This window comes from Megascapheus bottae, chromosome 1, assembly GCF_031878675.1.
Source record: "Megascapheus bottae isolate mThoBot1 chromosome 1, mThoBot2.hap1, whole genome shotgun sequence".
NCBI classification, from domain to species: domain Eukaryota; kingdom Metazoa; phylum Chordata; class Mammalia; order Rodentia; family Geomyidae; genus Megascapheus; species Megascapheus bottae.
This window is the reverse complement of record NC_143509.1, coordinates 98,445,967-98,463,355: the sequence shown is the minus strand read 5'-3', so window position 1 is coordinate 98,463,355 and position 17,389 is coordinate 98,445,967. Positions and strand designations below refer to the sequence as shown.

General features: G+C 43.7%; 1 protein-coding gene across 2 annotated transcripts in view; it reads right to left on the bottom strand.

The window, feature by feature from the left end:
• LOC150069672 (sodium/myo-inositol cotransporter) overlaps positions 1-16,444 on the bottom strand; it is a 56,641-nt gene extending 40,197 nt beyond the window's left edge. For both annotated transcript variants that reach the window (XM_090349086.1, XM_090349093.1), the window contains exon 1: positions 16,287-16,444. Coding sequence is in view for 1 of the 2 variants with exons in the window: in XM_090349093.1 (XP_090205219.1) it covers positions 16,287-16,331 (45 nt within the window). In the remaining variant the exon portion in view is untranslated. The remainder of the gene's footprint in view (positions 1-16,286) is intronic.
• Positions 16,445-17,389: the final 945 nt, after the last annotated feature.

Genomic DNA, 17,389 nt, shown 5'->3' with positions numbered 1-17,389 from the left:
GCCACCAGCACCTATTTTGTTAGTATTATTTTTAATGTTTAAGATTAAATTTACATACAAGGCAAATACTTTACTACTGGGTTACTTTAAACCAGTATTTACCAAACACCATGTGTCAAGCACTGTATCATACTACACAATGAACCTCCTTTAGTCTTCACAAAAACTGTTGGAGGCAGGCATAATTACCTTACTACCAATTTGCAGATAAGCAACTGAAAGACTGCTGATTAGGCTGAACGGGGTAAGTACCATGTTGGGTTCAAAATAAAGCTTTCCAAGAGTGAACCATAGCCATTAACTGGGGTAGAAGAGCAGCATGTAGAGGACTTAGAGTAGTAGTATTCACATCCACTCAGTTGAGACTTTTAACAATAGAAAATGACTACAAGTTGAGGGGCTCACTAAAGTATAGAACCTTCTTCCTTAAAGATACATTTCACAGTAAGTCTCAGGATAATATAAGCAAAAAAAACTAGAAATAAAAGAGTCAGAAAAAGTCCAACTAATTGAAGAAAGAACACAATCAGTAAATCAACATTACAGTCTTAAGGCAATACTATACCCTAAGAGATTCCAAACCCTTAAGTGAACAGGCCATTAGCTTGCAAGAAACTTGGAATGACAATGGATGGGCATCTAAGCTCCACAACAGTTCTTATCTATACAAGGTTGTCCTTTTTTTTCTTTTTAAATGCCAGTTCTGGGATTAAGCTTTCTCAAGGCTAGTGTTCTATCATTTGAGCCACAGCACCACTTCTGGCTTTTTCTCTCTGTATGTGCTGCAGAGGAATTGAGCCCAGTGCTTTGAAAGCACTCTACCACTGGGCCACACTCCCAGCCCCTACAAGGCAGTCTTAAGTGCTTCTTGATGTGATGCTGTCTTCAGGATCACTTAACCCTTGCAAGCCAGGTACTGGTGGCTCATTGTCTGTAATCCTAGCTACTCAGAAGGCTGAAATCTAAGGATCACAGTTCCAAAGCCAGCCTGGGCATGAAAGTCCATGAGACTTTACCACAAGAAAACCAGAAGTGGCACTGTGGCTCAAGTGGTAGAGTGGTATCCTTGAGCTGAAGAGCTTAGGGGTAGCACTCAGGCTGAGTTCAAGCCCCATGACCAACAGGAAGAAGAAAAAAAACTCTTTCAAGAGAAAAACCTTAATTTAACCAAATTTCTACCATCAGTTTACCAAAAAAATGCTTGGTATTGGAACACAAAAGAACAGCAAAAAGGGAAAAAGACTAGGGACTGCTATTACAAAGTAGGGATTTAAGAGAACACCAAGTAATATAAAGATCTTGTTTGAATTCAGAGTTAAATAAACTATAGAGAAACAAAAAAAATTGGAACATGGATACCAGATACTGAAGAACTAAGCTTAGATGTGATAAAGGTGATGTTTTTAAAAAGTCCTTATCTTTGAGATATATGCTAAATACAGATAAAATGGTATGCCTGTGCTTTTTAAAGTACTCTAGTAATAAGTGAATCAGAATCACCAATACACGCTAAAGCCAGTGGATGATTGTTGGAGAGTAAAATACTTTCAAGTTTGCTAAATCATGAATGACATCACAAAAGGAAAAGAGAAATAAAACAAATGCAGTAAATTCTTAACAATTAGCATATAAAAAAGTATAAGGTACCCTTGTTCTATCCCTAGTAGGTAATAATTTTTAAAAACTTAGAATTAAGAAAAAAAAGGATACATTAAATGTTCTTATAACAGCTTGCTATTTTAGGATAAAGAAAACAAACACTGAGCGCTCTACAAACCTAGCTACTCAGGAAACTGAGATCTGAGGATCCTGGTTTAGAGCCAGCACAAGCACAAAGTCAGTAGGAATCTTATTTTCAAGTAACAAGCAAAAATAAAAGGAACTAGAGGGGAGGCTCAAGTGGTAGAACATGAGCAGTGCGCAACCAAGCACTGGCAGTGAGCAATGAAGTCAAGCAAAGGCTCAAGAACTTGAGTTCAAACTCTGGTACTGCATAAAAAGAAAACATAAAATACACCTCCAATAGGGAGAGGAAGGTGTAGAGATGAATGATGGGTAAAATAAGGAGACTCACAATATAGTTATGAGCCTTAATTTCCACTTCTGCAAAATGTGAAAATGTTACCTTTAAGGCAATATCATTAAGACAGATGACTAGATAAAAGTCCTGTGGAGGCGGGGGGGGGGGGGGGGGGGGGGGCGGGAATTACACATTAAACAATTCTCATGCCTGTCAATTCATAATGCTTTCTTTCAGAGAGCCTTAAGAAAAAAAATTGTCAGCTGAGTAGATGGTAATAGAACTTCTCTAAGGCCTCTGCATGTTCTTGGTCTTCTACCCAAGTTAATGGCCATGTTCCAACTCTCATTTAAGCTTCTGCCTTGCCTGAGCATCCAAATTAAAATGGAATGTATACATTCTTTCCTCTTAGCCTCTCAAAGAGAGGTAAACCTCTCTCAAAAAGAGGAAATATTTACTATGGTGTATACTCTTTACACAGATGAAGTAATCAAAGGCATAACTTCTAGCCTGAGACTGTCTTTGTATTCTGGCTTGGCCACTTACACTTTGTGATGTACCTTCCGGCTCCCATCTGTTCCACTTGTAAGATGTAAACTATACTAATTCTTAAGGAACTGAAGATTCAAAAGATAGAAGGAAAGCATATCTTAAATGCAAATTCAAGCATGCAGTCCTTGCTTCAAACACAAAAGTTGGGAATCACTACCACCTTCCCCCAAAGACGAATAACAACTATATGATTTGAAGAGGTATAACATCCAACTAAGTAAACTTTGTGGTTCACCTTTGTGATTTTTTTCTGTTGTTTTTCTTATGTTCCCGTTTTATGTTCCTTGAAAAATGTGTTCCTAGAACAGATACTACATAGTTTCTTATTTTCCATGTTACTGGGATAGAAAATGTAATCACAAACATATTCCTGGTAGACCAGCTTCTAATTCTCCCAGGAAACCTAGCTGTAAACAGATTTTAAAGTTAGATGCTTCCTCAGACAATTTTGGCTAGAAAGCTCAGAAATGTTCTAATTTTCCTCAAGGTAAGAATATAAGGTTTTCAAGAAGACTACAAACAAGATAACCTGAATAGTATTTGAAAGAAAAAGACAGAAAACATGTCCAGAACTGGGGGAAGGGAAACTAGGAGAAAAACATCAAAAGAGGTATCGATGTTCAAGAAGTAATGTATCCACTACTTCACAAATGTAACTGTAAAGAGGTTACATCACCCCAACAATAAAACACAAGTAAAAAAAAAATGTAAAGCCAGGCTCAGTGGCTCACACCTATAATCCTAGCTACTCAGGAGGCTGAGGATCAAGGTTCAAGGCCAGCCTGGGCACAAAAGAACCTGAGACTCTTATCTCCAGTTAACCACTGGAAAACGGGAAGTGGAGCTTGGGTCAAGGGCAAGTTGGTAGCCTTGAGCAGAAGAGCTCAGAGACAACGCTCAGGCCAAGGGGTAGGACAGCATCCTTGAGCTGAAGCGTTCAAGGACAGTTCCCCCCCTCCCCCCCCCCCCCACACACCTCTTTCAAGATGATATCCTAGCATGTGTTTACGCCTAGGAAAACAGGGAGCCCCAGAAGAGATTAATCAGCATTTTTATTATGTAAAAAAAAGTCCAGAAATGAACCTAAGTGGTGGACATCAAGGAAACACAGTGTTATAGGCAAAGGAATATGTTTTCCTCCTGCATTCAGATGAGAAAAGTAAAAGGATTAAAAAAAAAAAAAATCCAGAGAATTAGTTTCAAAACTGCTGTCCTTGGATATCAGAACGTAGATCTTAAAAGGAATTTGGGGCCAGGAGTTTGGCCTAGTGGTAGAGTGCTTGTCTAGCACATACACAGAAAAAGCCGGAAGTGGTGTTGTGGCTTAAGTGGTAGAGCTCTGACCTTGAGAAAGCCCAAGGTCAGTGCTCAGGCCCTGAGTACAAGCCCTAGGACTGGCAAAAAAATAAATACATAAATAAATTACAAGGAATTTACAATGGTTTCATCCTAACCATTTAAAAAAGACGACGAAAAGAAATGACATCAGGAAAAATTTGTTTTCTTCACTATTTCTCTTACAGACTGACTTTACAAAAACATACTCAGTCCACATGATCAGAGCATTCCTATGATACCACTACTGCTATCACTATTCTGGCTTGGACCTCCCTGCTGGAAAATTGGTGATTTAAGGTTTTAAGATGACATGGATCACAATTCTTTCTCCTGACTGCTAATAAAACAGCAAGCAAGGAGTAAACAAAAAGACAATCAAAATAACCTAAATAGACGTATTTACTTTCCTAACAAGGTCAAGCAATTTAAAAGGCAAATAACACAATCCTACTCCACAAAATTCCATAAAACTATCCTCAAATTTAGCTTTTCCTTCACCAACAGAAACTCACGTTATGAATCAAAACCAGTAAAATCCACACACAAACATCTAAACACAAAGTGGTAAAGGGCTGATTTAAGGAATGCTAACTTTTCTAAGTAGCCAAGGGCCACCCTCTCCTGAGATCCCCTTCCCAGCCACTGAAACACAGCAAGTATAGCGTTGTTCCCAGTCTACCCTAGGAGAATGTTCTCAGACTGGACTACAGCCACAGGAAGATGGCTGCCATACCTACACCTAGGTTTTCTCATTTGACAAACGAAAGTACTTAACATCTAGGTATCAAGTAGAAAGTTTTAGAACCTAATGTCTAGCTGGGCACTGGTGGCTCATCCTTCACACTACCTACTCAGGAGGCTAAGATATGAGAATCTCAACTTGAAGCCAACTCAGGGCAAACAAATCCTAGAAACTATCTCCAAATAACCAGCAGACGTCTAAATAAAGATAAAAGTAGGCCATCTTGATTCTGGGACTGTTAAGATCTTGTTCTTGTTTGCAACTTTTTTTGGGAGGGGAGGGGAGGCAGGACTGGGTTTTAAACTCAGGACCCTGCACCGCCAAATCATATTCTAGTCAAAAGGGACAAAGGATGAACAAAAAAACAAAGTATTCACTAAAATTTATGGGGATGGGTGGGAAAAATGGGGGAGAGAACAGGGATAACATTGCCCAAAAAGAAATGTACTCTTGGGCTTAGTGGTAGAATGCTCACCTAGCATTCATGAAGCCCTGGGTTCCATTTCTTGGTAACAGAAAACCAGAAAAAGCCAGAAGTGGCACTGTGGCTCAAGTGATAGGTTGAGCGCTAGCCTTAAGCAAAAGACGCTCAGGGTCAGTGCCCAAGGACCAGGGAAGGAAGGAGGGAGGGAGGGAGGGGGGAGAGGGAGGGAGGGGGAGAGAGAGGGAGAGAGAAGGAGGAAGGAGAGTTAGGTTGGGAAGGAGGGAGAGGAGGGAGAGGAGGGAGAGGAGAGGAAGGAGAGGAGGGAGGGGAGGGAGGGGAGGGAGAGGAGGAAGAGGAGGAAGAGGAGGGAGAAGAGGGAGAGGAGGGAGAGGAGGAAGGGCCAGGAGTTTGGCCTAGTGGTAAAGTGCTTGCTTAGCATGCACAAAGACCCAGGTTCGATTCCTTGGTACTACACACATTGGGGGGATAAAAAAGCTGGAAGTGGTTCTGTGGTTCAAGTGGTAGAGCTCTAGCCTTGAGAAAGCCCAAAGACAGTGATCAGGCCTGAGTTCAAGGCCCAGGACTGGCAAAAAAAAAGAAATGTATTCTTTACCTGACTTATGCACTTGTAGCCCCTCTGTACATCACCTTTATAATAATAAATTTTTTTTAAAAATAGACAGTTCACTCAAAGAAAAAGTAGACTGTGAATCACACTTTCTAACAGGTCACACTGTTACACCAAAACTGATGGGCAACTCTAAAGTCTCTGTTTATGGTAGCCTATATGAACGTGGGTAACCCAGCATTCTGATATTGCTATTTCTTTTCAGAATTAAACATGGCTGCTCTCTACCTAGTAGCTACTAATTATATTGCAAATCAATGACCAGTTATAAAGACAGGCTCTGTTCACACAAATGCTGAAATAGTTGAAAGTCACCATCTAAAGCCAATTATCTTAATAAGAAATTACACAATGGACTCTGGTCCATGGCGATGGGAATGTTTCTGAGCTAACTGACAATATCTTAAAATCTGGTTTCCTCTAAAGTCTAGATTTCTAGTAGGGAACATAACAGAAAAAGTAGGAGAAGCCAGGCCCAGACGTGGCAGTGAGACTGAAGTGAAGCAGCTAACACTAACAGCACTAATACAAATATTCATTGAGCAGAATTCTATTTCAGATTTGATTAAACCAAAGGTTCTGGTAACATAAATTAACATATATTAAGATTATCTTTGACTATATCAATCAAGAAAAGAACTGTGGGGAAAAAAGGCAATGAAGCTCACTACACTATTCCACTGACCCCTCTAAGGGATGGAAAAACTGAGGGTCCCAAAACCAGATCCCTCTGCCTCTAAAGCTCCTTCTCATCTTCTTAATGGCACTTTGGGGGTTTTTTCCACCATACCAACAAGTATCCTCACTTGGAATGTTAAGTTTTTCTATTCATTGGAGGGCTGGGGAGAAGGGAGAGCGAGAGCACACACTGAAGCTTAAGTTTTCATACGCAAAGCAATCATATTCAATCACAAATACATATATTCCTTAAATACTGTATTTATACTTAACACCTCTATGCATAATCACCTGCCAACCTTTTACAGCATACAGGCTAAAGCCCTTGAAGAATGATGTCCATGGCTTGGAGCTCGTTGCTGGTAGATGTTCCTTCTGCTGCTGCTTGATCTCATCACCTCCAATTTCCAACTCAAGTTGCACTGAAGTAGAAATCTTTAAGAGCTCCCTTTAAAGCGGCCTCTACCCAAAATCTTGACTTTTTTTACTCTTCCTACCAAACTTTTAGTTACTTCAAGCCACATCTCATTTTACAGCCATCATTTCACAACTCACCTTTCACAAGTCTTTCCAAAGAACATAACTTGGTTTTTAAGAGGAGAAAAAGGTATGAGTTGATTTGATCAGTTCATAAAACATTCAAATTAGAGTTTACTGCCATAAAATCCTGAAAGTCAATACAACTTCTAGGAAGCACCTGACTATCTAGTCCAAGGAAAACACTGACATGAAAGCAACCTAATACAGATCATGGTAATAATTCCCACAGGGCAACTAACTGAACATCCAACACAGTCACAGCTCACAGAAGAAGAAATGAAAATAGCCTTGACTCTAAAGAATTGTAATCTTGCAAAGGAAGTAAAGTATATTCAGGAATTAGTACCGTGATAGAGAAAGTAAACCACCTGACAACAGAAAACACCACCAAAGCAAAGATCCTAATTGAACAGGTCCTTGCCATTTAAGTTGAAATGAACGTGGAGACAATATAGAAGAGAAATAATGTGATTCAGGCATCAGAGAAAATGAAAGGGAATAATATAAACCCATCTGCAATAGCTTTACTTGGTATATGAAATGGAGAGTTTAAGAAACTGAGTGCTAAGATTTTTTTTAATGGTCTTGAAATGGTATCAGAGGCAGCCTTTGATAACAGATGTCATTCAATGTGTATGAGAAAGACATGTGTCCTAATTTGGCAACATCCTGACATAACCAACTAGTATGGAAATAAAGTCATCACTGCATAGTGCTATTATTTATTAAAATAGCATCTGTTTAATTCTAGCAAAACATCTTAAGATAATTTCTTTTTTATTCAAAGTGATATATTCACAGGTATTAACTACAAGCAGTACTTTAAAAGAGAGACCTACCGCAAGCTGGCAGGGGCTCACGTCTAGCTACTCAGGAAGCCCAGCTCCGAGTGTCACTTTTCCAAGCCAGTCAGGCCAGGAAAGTTCATGAGACTTTTATCACCAATTAACCATCAGAAAACTGGAAGTAGAGCTGTGGCTCAGTGGGAGAGCACTGTTCAAGTTCAGTGCCCAGGCACTGAGTATATGCCCCAGGATTAGCACAAAGAGAGGTGAAGGGGGAAGAGATAGAAGGGAAGGGAAGAGGAAAGAAGAGACACCTATTAAAACAAGCTGCTCAAGGAAGGCAGAGAGGAAACTACAGGACATTGAGACTACAGGAATAGAAGGAAGTAAATTTACCAAACCAGATGATAGATGGCAGCAAAATGATAAACAGAAGTTAAGCACTAACAGGAGCAAGCATGGAAGTAGGCAATTCTCCATGTTTAGAACCATACTCAGTTTATGGCACTAGAGCAGCATTTAAGCTACAGCTAGCACAGAAGAGTTGTCAACTTGTTTAGAAAACAGCATTATCACCTATATAGCAAAAGGAACAACATGGAGAAAGGGAGGAATCAAAGAAAAAAGAAAACAGCACCATAGGAAAAACACTGAAACAGAAAATTCATCCATATACTGTAAATCAATGGCCAGAAAATTTCACCTGTAAAAAACCAAATAAGGGGGCCGGGAGTTTGGCCTAGTGGTAGAGTGCTTGCCTAGCATGTACGAAGACCCAGGTTCGATTCCTTGGTACCACATACTTAGAAAAAGCCAGAAGTGGTGCTGAGGCTCAAGTGGTAGAGTTCTAGCCTTGAGAAAAATCCAAAGACAGTGCTTAGGCCCTGAGCTTAAGCCCAGGACTGGCAAAAAAAAAAAAAAGACCAAATAAGGGGGGGAGGGAAATGGGGACAAAAACATGAGAAGGGGTATCACCTACTACCAAACAAATGTAACTGTGACCCCTCTATACATTACCTCAATGTGGCTATTAAATCCAAAGAGTACAAGAGCGAGGACTCAATATCTGCATACCCAATGCTATGGACATGGTAATGGAAATATAAACATAACTATATAGATATAAAAACTTATGACTCTATAGACAAAAAGAAAAAAAAGACCAAATAAGCGCAGGCAAAGGAACAAGATTATACTCCAACATAGCTCCACTCATTGACTGTGTGTGATTCAAGTTTTAATTTTCCTATGGCCATAAAATAGACTCTTTGACAGTTTTCTCCCCCCAACAATAGGCCATAAAAGGTACAAGTGGCAGGGCAAGTCTAGCTTGTGAGTGACTGTGTCATCACCTCTAAGTCAGAAGTCACAAGGACTAGACCTGGACTAACTGACCATTCCAAACTCCCAAGCACAATTTGCCTTTAGAGAAACTAGTAATTTACCAGACATTCATCTGACTAACTCCTTAAAGTTGCCTCTCCTAAATGGAAAGACTTGAAAAAAAAAATCATATTAAGTGAAGTAAGACAGACCTCATTTGTAATAACGAGTACACATCTAGGACTCTCCTAGCAGAGGATTACGACAGCTTAAAATCTAGGTACATAAGATCATATAGGATGAGACTAAATGAAAGGATCTCTAAGATATGGAAACAAAAGCTTTATCTTGTGTGATTGTTGTTCTTAATGTACTGTTATTTCTCTTCTCTTTTTTTGCCCTTATGGTTAATCTCATATTGTTACTGTATCTGACTTTGTTACCTGGTATATTGTATATACATTTGTTTATTTGAAATAGGAAAGAGAAGAGGGGGAAACAAGATGACTGGGGGGTGTGGGGGAAGAAAATGTAACTATAACCTCTCTATACATTATCCCGACAATAAAAAATAAGACCTAAAAAAAAAAGTTGCCTTTCCTAGAGATTAAGAGGTAACCACAAGTATAAATGACAAATCTTTTGGGGTAACATGTTTGCTTTCTCAAAGGAAGTCTTCAAAATTACGATCTTCAGCTGAAAAACGATGTGAGATCAGAGTTCTAATAAAGGCCATAACTTAAATGAACTAGGACAAACTTGATAAATAACTTCCAACAGGCTTTTACACATATGATAATCATACCACAATCTATCACTCCCTCCCTGCCCTTCCTTCCACTTTCATGTTAAGCCAAGCATCTGTATTCAGGTTTGAGATGAGTTACGCCTGTATTACAAAGAGCAACAGCACTGGATAAAGAAAGAAAAAAATTACTTAAGACCTTTCTTGACTGCTTTTTAACACTGTTTCATGTGACTTTATAATCCAAAAGGTAAGAAGATGCAACAGCACTCTGTATAAATTTAACCTAGACTTTACAAAACCTACAACAAACATCAACAATAAATATACAAGTAATGAACTTTTTTCTTTAATGAAGGGCAGAACATCAACTTCTGACATGCAGTCTTCACATATACAAACCATATCTGGTGTGAAAGAACTCCTTACCCCCAAGCCACTCCTGGTATCTTAGCAGTAGCTCAGAGTCAGGAGCAGGACTCCTTCTTCAAGCACTTGCTGCGGCAATAAGCTGTAACCCAAGAAAACTTTAATACTAAATGTAAGTATAACATGATTCACAAGTCTGCTGTCAATTGTGTAGTTTCAAATTTAAAAAGAACAAAGAAATACTACTAAAGACACAAGCTGAACTGTTCAGGGAGAGTCCAACAGAAAGAAAAGTAAAACTATTTGAAAAGAAAAGATTGTTTTCATGTTTCCATTTAAATTGATGTGTCCCATGAGCACCCAGCAGGGATTTTACCATTTCCTAACCATCAAAGGCTATCAAACAAGGTGGCATCAATGACAAAGGGCTTGCCCAGCCCCACACATGAGTTCATAGTACCCCATCACCTCAAATGGTATCCAAAGCCAGGCACTTGTGGCTTACTCCTGTAATCTTAACTACTCAGGAAGCTGAGATCTGAGGGTTGTGGTTCAAAGCCAGCCTGGGCAGCAACATCCATGAGTTTTTTTTTATCTCCAACTAATCACCAAAAAAGCTAGAAGTGTATCTGAGGCTCAAATGGTAAAACACCAGCCCTAAGCAAAAAAAGCTCAGAGGCAGTGCACAGTTCGAGCCCCAGGACCAGCACAAAAAGGAGAAAAGAGCAAATGTTTTGTATTACTTTCAGAATATCTGAACTGGATACAACCCTAAACTAAACACAAAAGTTGACAGGATCGTCCAATCACAAAGGCTCGAATATAGAGAAACAGAGAACTCTTTGAGATATTCAGAAAACCGACTGCTTTCTACATTGCTTAAAACATTTTTCTGTATCTAATTACTAAAAACTAATTACTACAAACTACTTTAATGAGTTTTTGTAAAATGTAATCTACCTTTCAGTGAAATTAAAAACAAATGGGGAGACCGAGAATGGTGGAACATACCAGCACTCAGGAGGCTAAGTCTTAAGGCTATCAAGTTCTAGCACAAGCCACATAATATCTTGTCTCAAAGAAAAGAGGGAAGAAAAATCCTGAACATAAAACTAACTCCATCTGTTTTAATGAAAGAGCTATCTACTTCTTTCATTTCTACTTTAGAAAACATACAGAAGATATATATGCTATTATACACCTATCCACCAATTCCACTAGTTATTATTTAAGTCACTCTCATGTAAAAATGAGTGATGACATTATTCCAAGAAAAAAAATATTTTTCTCAGGGCATTCACACACCTAACTTTCCCAACTATGATCAGCTTCAGAGAAAATGCAATCTAGACATGATAAAGTGTTCTTAAAGAATATGAAAAATAAGCCAGGCTTGGTGGCTCATGCCTGTAATCCTAGCTACTCAGGAGGCTGAGATCTAAGGATCATGGTTCCAAGCCATCCCAGGCACTAAAGTCTGGGCGACACTTATCTCCAATTAATCACTAGGAAAAAAAAGTGGGGCTGTGGCTCCAGGGTCGTCTTGAGCTGAAGAGCTCAGGGACAGCACCCAGGCACAGTTTAAAAAAAAAAAAAAAAAGAATATGAAAAGTATTCATGTAAGTATTTTTCTCCTAAAATTCCTCTTCCCACACCCTTTCCAAGCTTAAAAAACTTTCTATAGCTTTTCTAAACTCCTCCATGGTATGCAGCTTTATCACTTATGTATTGGTAATTCACTTTTATCCAGCAGAAATTAAATACCAATCTCCAAACTCAAATTACAAAGTAAAATCAAATGGCATCAGCCATCTTTCCAGACTTAAGTAACTGATAACCAGTATCAGTTGATCTGCCACAATGTACAGTCCCTGGTTCCCTCAGCCATTTGACTGCTCCTACTGCAAGGGAGTCAGGAAAAGTGGAGGATGCTCACCATCTCACAGGCAATCCTTTCATTGTTAGAAAAGGTCTTCCTCAAGATGAGACTGCCCAAGAATGCAGCTTTGGTCTTTCCACTGCAGCTTATGTCCGTCTGCCTTATAGCTTTGGAATAGCGTGTTTTCCAGAGATGAGTAAAGCCCCACCCTCTTCTGATGCTATTTGATATAAGGATAACAGGGCTTCTCAAATATTTACTTTAGAAATTCTTCTATAAATTCAGCTTAAGACTACTCTAAGCAATTACTTTATTAAACAGTTGTCATTTTTTAGTGGTCCTCACCCTCAAAGCCCTAGTTTCACAATATTCACAGGGTCATATTTCAGAATTTAACCACACTTTACCTACTTTTTAATTCTAAAGCAAAAACAGAAAATGCAGAAATTACAAGATTCTTGCATACACATATTAAAAATCAATGGTAGAGTGCTTGCCCCATATGACAAAGGCCCTGGGTCAATTCCAAGTTTGGAGAGCTGGAAGGGGAAGTCTTGGTCAAAATTCAAGCTGAATGGAACCTGCAAAATAGACTTCTTGGAAGGATATCTCCACTCATACATGTGCAAGTACAACAAAAGCAAAGACTCACTACAACAAATGAAAACAGAAAAGAGATGGAATTAAAACTAGAGTGACTACACACAAATCGCCTAATCTTTCTAAATGCTAAACCCCAAAATCTTCCCATAGGACTCCCACAATACTACAAACAGATATGTGAGAGGCCCAACATGGTGTCTTTAAACTTAAACATCTGTAAGCTCAAGTTTAGGAAACTGTAGGTCAAATAAGAAAATATCCAAGGTTATTAGAGGAAATTAACACCCTCTACCCCACATCTAAAGGAACTGGAAACCAACTTCAAAAAAGAAACAGGAAAACTGCTCTGGAAACTAAAAGCAAGCTGGAAAACTACAGTCCTACAGTCTCTAAATGCTCATCTGCTACAGAAATTGCTCCTCAATTCTAAGACATATAAAATTATGAGAGCTGTGCACTGGTAGCTCTTATATCTGTCATCCTAGTGACACAGGAAACAGCCCTGAGGACTGAGGTTCAAAGACAGCCGGAGCAGGAAAGTGCATGAGACTCTTATCTGCAATCCAACAAAAAGCCAGAAGTAAAGGTGTGGCTCAAGTGGTAGAGCCATAGCCTTGAGCAGAAAAAGCTAAGGGACAATATCAAGGCCTCAAGCTCAAACTTAGGTACTAGCATCCCCCAAAATAAATAGATTATGGGAATGGAGAGGAGAAAAATATCATATTAAGGGGCCACAATGCAAAGTAGTCCTCCTAAAATCTACAACTATGAAAATTAAGCAACTTAAAATTGAGAATTTGCAAAGGTGCCTGTGCCCCTGTAGCAGAAGCACACACTGCCTCAAGTTGGAACTTGAGCCTCCCTGGGACCTGCTAAAAGCATACAAGCCCACATTGGCACTTTACATTAAACAAACCCACAGTCTACTTTATCTTTCATTTTCCTCCCACTTAGAATCCAACATTCCTAAATTGAAAGCAGACTGTCTAAAACTTCTAAGTCTGCTACAAACTGCTTCAACAAAGATAACTTTTTTAACAAAAAAAGTGGTATTATTTAGGTCAAGGATCCCAAGAATGTTTATCTTGAGCCACAGATGCCTCCCACTCAGCCTTAGTATCCATATCCTGCTCTTGCTTTTTTTTTTTTTTTTGGTAGGTCATAGGGCTTGAACTCTGGGCCTAGGCACTGTCGCTTACCTCTTCTCAGGGCTAGCACTCTACCACTTGAGCCACAGCACAACTTCTGGTTTTCTGGTGATTAATTGGAGACAGAGTCTCATGGACTTTCATGCCCTGGTTGGCTTTGAACCCGGATCCTCAGATCTCGGCCTCCTGAGTAGCTAGGATTACAGGTGTGAGCCACCAGCACCTGGCTCTGCAACTCTTTTCTGCCTCCTCATCTAGGGAACTGCCTGTTCTGGAATATAAACTTTCTCAAGTTTGGGAGAGGGAGGTTAATGGTCCCCTTGGGCAAGGATTTTAAGCAACTATTAAAATTACACGGCTTAGTTTTAAACTATGGACACCTGAAGACTGAATTCTTTGAGAATTACATCAAAAAAAAAACACTGCTCATATAGTGTATATATACTTACATTCATATTCTTTCTAGACTCTTCTATAAATATGGCCTAAGACTGTTCTAAGCAGCTACCTTCCCAAATGGCACATATACATATATATATATATATATATACACACACACACATATATACACATACATACACATATATATATACATATATATATATACACACACACAACTATACAAGCAGCATGGTAAAGGAAACATTTTCATCAATATATTTGCAGCCATGTTACCCAAGGAAGAATGTGTTTTTCATTTCAAAGATTTATGAATAATACTCTGCCTAGATTCTGCATTTCGGGGAATCACCTGCCACTTTCTAAAACAAGGAAGGTAAACAAGAGGAATTTCAGCCACATTTCCCAGATTGTGAATCACTGCCTAAAAAGCAGAATTAAAGAGAGGTTCAAACAATTCTCCTGATCTAAAAATGTTATCGTTTTAATAATTTGCCCCTCTGTTGTTCCTATCCTTTTGAAGGTGCATTTCCTCCTCAGGAAAGAGGAAGGTGGAGATAGAGGAGTATAAGAGACAAAACAATACAATCTCAACTTCTCCCCAAGGCAGGGGCCAAGCTTAGGGACACAATGGCATGCCTGGCCAATCTCCCCGGACCCCATCATCCAGCAAGCCTGGTGTCCTTTCCCAGCCTGCCCTGTGCAAAACATCCCTAATAACCTCGTGCTAGTGATAGCTTCTGCTTCAATGGAGCCCAAGCTTAAATCCAATCAAACTAAACAGGTTACTCTTCAAAACTGACCTAATGTTTGATTCAAACCAAAAAAAAAAGCGTTCCCGTCCCCAGCACCAAACAGAAGGCTGTTTTTGAGACCAGGATTATGGCCTAATGGCAGAGTGCTTGCCTAGCATGCACAAAGCCCTGAGGTTCAGTTCCTGGGGACCACATAACACAGGAAAAAAAAGCGGAAGTGGTGCTGTGACTCAAGTCGTAGAGCTGTAGCTTTGAGAAACCCCAAGGACGGTGCTCAGGCCCTGAGTTCAAGGACTGGGGGAGGGGGGGTTGGGGGAGGACAGGGGAGGGAGGGAGCCAAGGGCTCTTTCTAAAAGTTCAGACAAGATATGATTCTTTTCCTATACCTGGGAGGGGGCGGTCAAAGCATACAGCACACTCTACCAATTCCCGGAAGGATGGGGGGACGGGGGGGGGGGGGGGTTTCGGCGACGACTTGAGGAGTACAAGACCCAGAACAGAGGACGAAGCGCTGCCTCCAGCCGCCGGCCTGCGTCCTGGACCACGTCGCCAACACCTGAAGCGAACGGTGGGGGGGGGGGGGGAGGAGGCCGCTGGTTCGATGACCGGGCTCCAAACCTGAAAGCCGCCCGCCCCCACCCCGCGCCTCAGAAATCCATCAGAAGCGTGGGGGGGGGACGGGGGTAGGGGGCGTGCAGGGGGTGGGGGGGAGCCTTCCAGGAGGCGCCACCTGCAAGGCCGCCGTTTGGACGAAAGGAAACGGGGCTAGGGGCGTCCTGGCCAAGGGGAGTCGCTGAAGTCAGAGGAAAACAGAGAAGTCACGGATATCGGTCGGCTGTGGGACGTGCAGGCGGGAGCAGCGAGTGGAGGTTAGAACCGCGCACACGCGCACACGCGCTCTGGAGGAGCCTTTTATTGAGCGCCGACGTTGCCAGGGCGGCCGGAGGGCCGGAGGGCGGCCGGAGGGTGGCCGGGCGGCGGGCGGGCGGCCGGGCGAGCGCGCGGCGGGGCCGGCGACGACGAGCTTCACGCGCGGCGGGCGCAGGTTCGAGCCGAGCTGGGCGCTCCCGCGTGGCCTCCCCGCGGACCTTCCACTGGATTCCCGCGGGCCGGGGACTCGGCCGAGGGCCGCCCCGCCCCAGGTTCCGGGCCCCGGGCGGGCGGGCGGGCGGCGGGCACACCCTCCTGCGGCCTCCCGCTCTCACGCGCGGGCACGCCCCCGCCTCCCGCGCGCACGCGGCCGAGCCCCGCCGCCCACCCCCGCCGCCCGGACCCCCGGCGGCCTGGCCGCGGCGGACGCCCGCCCGCCCGCCCGCCCGCCCGCGCGGGAGGACGGGCTCTGAGGGAAGGTCACTTACCCGCTGCATGGCTTTCAAAATCAAAGCCAGCTCGTAGCGGGGCATGCCCGAACACTCGCGTCTCCGAAGCGAGCCGGAGGTGGGGGGGACGCGGGTGCGGGCCCGGAGGGAACGCGCCGGCGGCTGAGGCGGAAGGCTCCCCGGCAGCGGCGGCGGCGGCGGCGAAAGCACGCTCCGGCCGCCCGAGCCCGGGCTTAAAGGCTCCGGCAGCTGCGCAGTGCGGGCCACGCCCCCTCGCGCGGCCACGCCCCCTCGCGCGGCCACGCCCCCGCCGCCACGCTTCTCTACCTAGGGCTCTCCAGCCCCTGGAACTTTCCACTCCTTGCGGCTCCTCCTGGGCGGCGGGCTGCCGTGTGCGCGTGCGCCGCGGTGCGGTCTCGGTCCGTGGCGCCTTCCTCGCCGCGGCGGCCCCCACCCGGCCTCGGGAACCGCCTCGGGGTGGGAAGGTGGGGAGAGGGGGCCGGGGGCTCTCCTGTGCTCTCGCTTTCCCCCTCCTCCTCCTCCTCTTCTCTCCCCCTCTCCCGCTCGGCCTCTTCCCTTTCTCTCCCCACCCCACCCACCCCCGCCGCCGGTGACCTTGGGCAGGTGACCGTGGGGACCGTGCGGGTGGATGGCTTTGCGTGGACTGAGGCACAGGAACCTGGAAGTGCGGTGCCTGGAGCGGGGCGGGGCGGATCCGGGCTCCCCGCCCCCCAGCCCCAGCCCGGCCGCCGAGGCCCCAGGGTCCGGGCTCCCCGCCCCCCAGCCCCAGCCCGGCCGCCGAGGCCCCTTGGTCCGGGCTCCCCCGCCCCCCAGCCCCAGCCCGGCCGCCGAGGCCCCAGGGTCCGGGCTTCCCCCCCGCCCCCGGCCCCTGGGCCTTGGGCTCCCCGGCGCCTCGCTGACCCACTCAGTGAGCCTCGACGTGACAAGGGCAATCACCTCCAAAGCGGCGTTCATGGTCGTCGTCCACCCAGCACACGGACTCGGGGGATCGGGGGACCACGCTGAGACTGTGACAGGTGAGGTCTCCTCACGTTCTCAGCCGCCACCCTGGGCCACCAGTGCTGTTCACCCCGGAGGTAAGTCGTTCCCGGCCTAGGGGAGGAGAAACTGTCCGAAGGCGA